The sequence below is a fragment of the Carlito syrichta genome, unplaced genomic scaffold, assembly GCF_000164805.1.
Source record: "Carlito syrichta isolate Samal-C Ts95f unplaced genomic scaffold, Tarsius_syrichta-2.0.1 Scaffold316420, whole genome shotgun sequence".
In the NCBI taxonomy this organism is placed as follows: domain Eukaryota; kingdom Metazoa; phylum Chordata; class Mammalia; order Primates; family Tarsiidae; genus Carlito; species Carlito syrichta.
In genome coordinates, this window is record NW_007260516.1 from 1,528,544 (window position 1) to 1,536,580 (window position 8,037).

The 8,037-nt window shown below is 47.4% G+C and overlaps 1 protein-coding gene across 1 annotated transcript in view; it reads left to right on the forward strand.

The window, feature by feature from the left end:
- The window catches only part of PCSK5 (proprotein convertase subtilisin/kexin type 5), a 467,206-nt gene that overhangs the window by 1,166 nt on the left and 458,003 nt on the right, over nt 1-8,037 (forward strand). Inside the window, exon 3 of the mRNA XM_021707170.1 lies at nt 2-88. Coding sequence (XP_021562845.1) covers nt 2-88 — 87 coding nt within the window. The remainder of the gene's footprint in view (nt 1; nt 89-8,037) is intronic.

Here is an 8,037-nt window from a genome sequence, read left to right on the forward strand (position 1 = left end):
CACCAACCACTGGGCGGTCAAGATCGCCGGCGGCTTCTCGGAGGCCAGCCGCATCGCCAGCAAGTACGGATTCACCAACATGGGACAGGTAACGCACCGCAGGCTGGCCGGGCCCTCGGCCCTGGCGCTGCCGGGGGCTTCTGGTCCCCTCCGCGTCGAGCCCCCTCCCCCCTTCCAGATGTGCTCCGGCAGCTGTTGCCCCAACTCCGGCGATGCTCTCTCGATCGCGCGCGCGCTCTCACACCCAGACACCCAACCACACACACCAAAGTTGCCGGGGTTCCCGTTTTGTTTGTCTTTTGCAAGCCACGCGGGACTGGGGGGGATCTCTGGAAGAATCCGGGGTGCCCCTGTGGGGGTTTCAGACACGACCGGACTTTCTGACCTGGAAAGTCTGGTGGCATTAGCAGCCCGAGGAAAAGTCTCAGAGGGCGGGCGTGGGGAGAGGGGGAAGTGAAGCCTTTCGGGGGCAAGGGGCGAGCGCGCCCCTGGAGCGGGCGGGGAAGGGAAAGCCTTTCCTGCTGCGACCTGAATGTAGCCCAGAAAGAAGTTTCCTCTTCTTGGGCGAGAGAACCGCTGGCGCTGGAGACGCTGGGGGCGCGGGGACTGGAGCCGGAGGGAGGAAGCCGGGGGGAGGGAAGAGGAGGCGGACCCGGTGTGAGCGCAGATTTGGGGGAGACCTCCCCGCTTCCTCGCCTTGAGCAGGATCCGTTTGGGGGCTCCGGGAAGGGGGCTGGAGACGGGAGGAGGGAAACTTCCGAAACCCCGCAGACGGGGTTCTGCCCCGGGAAAACGGGGAGTCTCCCCGGGGGTGGAACGTGCCGGTTCTGGAGACTGCCCCGTGGGGCAAGAACTGGGCGGGCGGCAGGGGCTCTGGGTTTCTGTGGGGTGCTGCTCGCGGGCTTTTGGCAGAGCTGCCCTGTTGTGGGGGGGGGGATGCCAGTCAATTGAGGTGATGTTATGGGGATGATTGGGAGCGCAGCCGATTTGGAGGTACTCCGGGCTCAATGGTTTTTGGCTTCTTCGTTCTCGCCCTTCCTCTCCCCGCCCCCCCCGCTCCTGCGGTAAATGAGGGTGGAGAGGGCTGTGTAATGGGTCTTAGAAAGTGTCCCTTCATACCTCCATCGCAAGCTTCCCTGGGGCTGGCTGGAGGAAGGGGCCCTGGCTGGATTCGGCGAGACTCCGCTGGGATGGGAGGCGAGGGTGATGGGTGGCGCCCTTCCAGCAGGCGCGCTTTGGAACTGCTCAGGGTGCAGGCACCCTGCGTGCTCTGCCAGGGAGAAGGGAGAGGAGGGTGCCGGCTGGTCTGGTGGGGCAACAGAGTGCAGACGGTTTCTGAGGCCCTGGCGCTCCATGCCTGGGAACGCGGGGACCCCCGGCCACCTGGGGGACGCGGCACGGGAGAAGAGGCCGAGCTGCAGTCGCCGCCTCTGGAAGGAGCCGGGGAGCGCGCAGGAGGGTGCCGGGGAGCAGAAGCTCGAGGTCTTGCTCTTTGCCCGCCCAGAGGGAGGACGTATTCCAGAGAAGCCAGTCCTGCGGAGGACTGTGACTAGGGCAAGGGGCACCGTGTGTATCCCCCCTCCCCCACCCCCAGGAAGTAAGGGAAGCCAGCCAGATTTTGTGGCTTGAGTGCCTGTCATCTGCCGAAGACTTCCATTCTGATGGCTTGTTGGGATTCGACTGGCTTCTTTCTCTCTGGAAGAAAACACTGAGCCTGTTCAGGTCTTTTTACGTGAGCTTAAAGTTGGGCACTGCCTATATCCCGGAAGGTAGCGGGCAAGGCTAGCCCTGAAAGTAACCACGGTAACCTTTCTATGGACTCATCTTTCAGCTAGAGTATCTCCCATGTGGCAGGCGTATGTGGAAGAATGAGTTCTTGAACATACCCTTCCTTCTTAATCTCGAAACGACCTTGTTAGGTGACTGTTATCTCACAGCAGATGGGGGAACTAAGGCCAGCTGGAGCCGTGATTCAGACCTAGGACTCGCTGGCCCATGGCCACTCCCTTGTGGATCCTGCCTTTTAGGAAATCCCTCCATCCTATGGAGGGAAGAGAAAGAAAGTAAAATCCCCATTTCCCTGAATTCCGATGTAATGGTTCAGTAGACTGGCAGCAAATATCCATTCTTAATTCACAGGTGTGTAGATCAAACAGACTTGTCTTTCTTGACTGTAAGAAACTTCATGACTTGATAAGGGCAGAAACGCCTGTATCTTTCTCCACTAATTGAATAGAACTTAGATATTGCAGAATCTAGCATAGTGAGAGTGGGGGGTGGGGGGTGGAATTTTCACCCAACCCACTTTTGAACAAGCAAACTCTGCATGACTTTTTACAAAGGACCTAACTGATAATGAAGATCCATGGCTTTTCATTTAAAAAGTAATATGAAAGTTTACATACGAATAACACCAAGGACGATTTATGGTGGTTTTGGTGGTTTTTACAACACCAGTGAGGAAATGTAGTGCTTATAGGGGTTATAGAGGATCTCTTGAACCAGTGTAAAAAGATCAGCTATTTTACAGTATAAGGCATTTCCTCAGTAGATCAAAGGAATTTAAGCCTATACTAAGTCTGTGGGGTGGTAAGTTGAGTTCACATGTGCAGTATCATTGCACTGTAAGGGCCAAATATATTTCGTATTCATCCTTTACTGCTCTGACCTTTTAACACTTTAGACATCCTTTTGTTACTCTTTCTTTCCATCAGTAAACCAACCGTGGATCAGTTGAGGGCAGTAAATAACTTGCAGAAGTCTCTGGAATGTTCTCCTGTTTTTTACACACATTTGGACTTGGGGTCTCCTGTGTTACAAATCGAACTGAAAGCTGTTATTATCTCTGAAGTCATTTACTCTCTTGATAGTGTTTTTTGATATCCAGTATGATATTCTAGGTTAGTAAGGTAGTGAATTTTCACCACACTAAAGGTACAGTTTTGACCATGTTCTCAGAATATCAATGTAATGTTTTGTGTGATTTAGCATTTAAAAGTCACCAGAAGCCGAACTTGGTGGCTCAGCCTGTAATCCCATGCTTTGGGAGGCCGAGGTGAGTGGATTGCCTGAGCCCACGGGTTCGAGACCTGCCTGGGCAACTTGGAGAAACCTCATGTCTACAATAAATCAAAAAATTAGCCGGACGTGGTAGTACGCGCCTGTAGTTCCAGTACTTGGAAGGCGGAGGTGGAAGGATCGCCGGAACCCAACGGGTCGAGGCTGCGGTGGCCGGGAGTGGCCACTGCACTCCAGTCTGGGCGACAGAGTGAGACTCCAACTCAAAAAAAATAAATAAATAAAAGTCACCAGAGGTAAATCTCTGATCTGGAGATTTCTATGGAAAAGAATAGACGTGCATCTTCTGTTCATAAAAGATAGGATGTGCAGAGTAACAAAGAAGGAAGCAAACAAAACAAGCAAAAAGCACACACTTGACTTGTAGAAGGGAACAAAATGAGGGCTTTTTTTGCTTTTGACTAGAGAGATAGCATTATGTTTTGGCAGGTTTTCACAACATGTTGATATTTGGTGAATGGTTTTATGCCTTGAAATTCTGAAATAATACCTAACCGTAATCATTGTTAGTGGTTCTTGTCATGTCAATGTGTATCCCTCTTTGCCTGGTATTAGTATCAGCTGTAGAATGCTCTGCCTTTTCCCCCTACAAGCTCTGACTACAAGCCCTGTAGTATCTAGTATGACCGGCACTTGCTGGGCTGACTGAGGATAGGAGATGTACATGCCATTGGCCTGCACAGGACGGAGGAATAGGCCTTTGTCCCCTCTCACTAATCGTGTGCTCTGACCCTTTGGGTTAACGATCTACTGGTTAGATAATTGAAATTACATAAGGGAATACGACCTGACATATTGTTAATTGTGGACCTTTCATTTGGACTAAATCTACAAAGAGGAATTAATGCCTCATTATATGAATCCAGGAAGAAGGTCCCCTGTGAGCAGATTGTTTGCAGTAGCTGTATTTATCCTTCTGTAAGTTGCTTGTAATCCTTGATTCCAAGCCTGAGATTATCAGGAGCAAAACCCTCTTCTCAAATCATGTAACAGATCGTGAACAAGACCCAGAAGGATAAAACCAGATGCAAGCCATACTGGGGAAATATTTTAGCCAGAGGCCCCATTGATAGCATGTGGACTTGGACACTCTGGAGGGGCCACTTTCGAGACCGTGAAAGCAGGAAAGTCACTGAACTTAATGGAGGCTCTGTTCCTTCATCTGTAAAATGATAAATCTCTAGATAATAGAGTGAGTTAACTATGCATTGCTCAGCACATAGCTAGGCTTGTAGTGAAAGGTTTGTTGCATCTGAATCCGAGAAGAAAGGTTGAAATAATAAGTGAGATTCAAACTTTTAGAAATGGGGCAAGGAAGACATTCTAAAAATGGAAAATGCAAAATGTGAAGATCAGGAAAATAAATATTTGAAGGCTGAGTTAGAAGGACTAAATCATAACTTTGTAGACAGGGGAAATTATTTTCTGTTTCAACTAATAATTTAAAATAGTTTAAAAATAGTCTTATGTTGGGATTTAAACAATGGTGGCTGATTTTTCATGACCCGGCCCTCTTCCCTGATGAATCCTTATTGAGCTTATTAAATATCATAGGATGAGCATGCTGGAGATGGAAGAAAAATATCTGAGGAATTATGTTAAATTATATTTGAATTTATATTTGAATTTTGAATTTAGTAAAGTTAGAAGAAGAGTTTCCCAAGTTGGTAGGAATTTCCGAAGTGCTTTAGCAGGAAGAACTTTGTTCAGAGATATCCTGACCACCTTCCACCCTGCTGATTAATTTTTACATGTGAATAATACAGCATGCCTGAAATGTTGATTCACAGTGGGGAGTGAGTTCTGATGGCCTTGGAGATAGGCGATGTGGCTAGTCTGGTGAGTTGTGTGGGAGTAGACCCGCTCCCCTAGTAAATTCTTTTTTTTCTTTTTGGCTACTTTTTTTTCTTTATTTTTCTCAAATACAGCATTCATTATTTTGTTTTTGGTTTTTGTTTTAAAGATGTGGAATACAATTCAGAATTAGGTACACAGGTGGTAATCGAGTTGGGGCCTCCCTTTGGTCCCCACTTTCCCTGGTTTGAGATCAGGTACCCTTATTGATGTTGTGTCCCCATCCTCCTCCCTGTCACTGTCCCACTACTGCCAGTACTTTCCTTGTAGTATGGTAAATGCTCAGGGTCCACTTATGAGTAAGAACATGTGCTACTCGATTCTTTGTTTCTGTGACAGATCACTGAGTATTATAGACTTTTTTTTTTGAATTGGAGTCTCACTCTGTTTTCCAGTCTGGAGTGCAATGGCATGCTCCCAGCCATCGCAGTCCTGACCTGCTGAACTCAGGTGATCCTTTCGCCTCAAGCCTTCCAAGTAGCCAGAACTACAGGGTGCGCTACCATGCCCAGCTAATTTTTTGTAGAAACGAGGTCTCACCACATTGCCCAGGCTGGTCTCGAACCTGCGATCTCAGACAATCGACTTGACCTCCCAAAGTCCTGGGATTATAGGCTTGAGACACCACGCCCAGCCTATTATAGTTGCAGCAAAGTCCATATGTTTGTCCTTCTTTATGGCTGAGTACTATTCCATTGTGTATATTGTACCGCATTTTTTTTAATCCAGTCTAGTTTTGATGGGCAACACAGTTGGTTCCATGTTTTTGCTATTGTGAATAGTGTTGCAATAAACATGCATGTACAGGTTTTTTTTTTTTTTTCTTTTTCCTTTTTGAGTCGGAGTCTCACTCTGTTGCCCAGGTTGGAGTGCAGTGGCATGCTCATAGCCACCACAGCCTCGACCTGCTGGACTCTGGCAATCCTTCCATCTCAGCCTTCCAAGTTGCTGGAACTACAGGCGCATGCTACCACGCCCTGCTTATTTTTTGATTTATTGTAGAGACGAGATCTCACCAACTTGCCCAGGCTGGTCTCAAACCCCTGAACTCAGCCAATCCTCTCGCCTCAGCCTCCCAAAGTGCTGGGATTACAGGCTTGAGCCACTGCACCCAGCCAGGTATCTTTTTGGTAGAATGAATTGAGTTCCTCCGGGTATATTCCTAGTAGGGGAATTGCTGGATCATATGGAAGGTCAATTTCTAGTTCTTTTAGAAATTGCCACACTGTTTTCCATAGTGATTGAACTAGTTTGCGTTCCCTAGTAAATTAGATATTTTGTAGACAGAAGAATAAACTGAGGCTGTAGTTCCAGGTTGATCTCTGTGTGATAGATATGCCTGGCTTTTCACAGGGCAACTATTCAAGCCCAGTCCTGACCCCTGCCAGCCACTCTTAAATGCATGCTTCTTATGATGAGACAGATGGAAGAAAGGTAGAGGAACCTTTACTGGAAAAAGCAATTCCGAGCACATGGCCTGGTGATGATGGGTCTGTTGGGTTAATCTCATAGACAAGGAATGGCTTGTGTGTAGTCACTGGGATTCTGGGTCCTATTTGAAATGAAAAACCGCACTTTTGTGAGCCCAACGGCAGCTGAATTTGCCTTATCACTATCTTTCATGGGCTTACTTACATCCAGAGGTCCTAACCTTAAAGTTCACCCAGAGAAAAAGGGTAGTGTGCTGGAAAATTTTCAGCAATATCTAACTCTTTGGGTGAGAGAGGGAGTCCTAACCCAGAAATATCCCCTGGGCTGGGAGGGGAATTTGTGTTGTCGGTTTAAGTTATGTGAAGCAGTGTTTGGGTTTTCCCCAAGGCTGAAGTATCTCTAGGCATCGCACTGCCTTGGGACTTCATTATTCAGTTAATTCAGGTTGGTTTCCATAACAAAGAAGCTTACTTTAGCTTCCTGGCTGGTAAACAATACATGCTTATAGACATTCATGAATATTAGAAAATAAATACATACTCACACACAACACACATACATAATGTATAGTTTTATTTTTATCAAAATAAAATTTGCATCTTGTTTAGAGTGAAATTCCCATTCCCTCTCCTCCCCGCCCCGCCCCTCCTCGTCCTTCCCCTTCCCTCCTTCCTTCCTTGACGCAGGGTCTTGTTCTGTCACTCAGGCTGGAGTGCAGTAGCCATATCATGGCTCACTACGGCCTCAAACTCCTGGACTGAAGCAGTCTTCCTGCCTCAGCCTCCCAAGTAATTAGGACTACAGGCGTGTAGCCATGCCTGGCTAATTTTTTGATTTTTTTGTGGAGATAGGGTCTCGGTATATTACCCAGACTGATCTCAAACTCCTAGACTCAAGTGATTCTCCTGCCTTGGCCTCCCCAAGGTCTGAGATTACAGGTGCGAGCCACCGTGCCAGCCTATATTAAATATTTCTGAGGAGAGACTACAGCCTATTGATTCAAACGATGTAAGTCGACTACATAACATAGATCATAAAACATTCTCTGCTCTAAAGGAGCTAGGACATTTTTACCCATAACTATCATTTAGTAAGACAGATAGTAATGGACTCTGATGGTTCGATCATGTCTGAGGGAGTCTGCTGGTTTTAGAAGTATACGTGATGAACTGGAGGAGGCAGGGTGACTATTGTGGTGATAAAGGTTATTGGTAATGGAAACAGGAGCTATGACAACGGAACGATTTGGATGTTCTTGTAGAGGTGGATTGAACAGGGCTTGGTAACTAAATGGAAGTGGGGGATGAGGGAGACTGTGAAGTCAGCCGCAAAGTTTTGGCCTTGGGACCAGGAGACGGGTGGACTTGTTTGTTGAATCAGGACGGTTTGCAGGATTATTTGTGAGAACAAAAAGGTTCGGCATTAGTCTTTTTAAAATGTACTTTTTATAGCATATTTTTAAGGGATAGAGCATGATGTTTTGATATACATAGTGGAATGTATCTCAAACTGCAGGTAAGCACATGTACATATCTGTCACCTTCCATATTACCTCTCCTTTGTGGTAAGAATATCTAAAATCAGTCGGGCTCGGTGGCTCAGCCTGTAATCCCGCGCCTTTGGGAGGCTGAGGTGAGTGGATTGCCTGAGCCCGTGGGTTCGAGACCCGCCTGG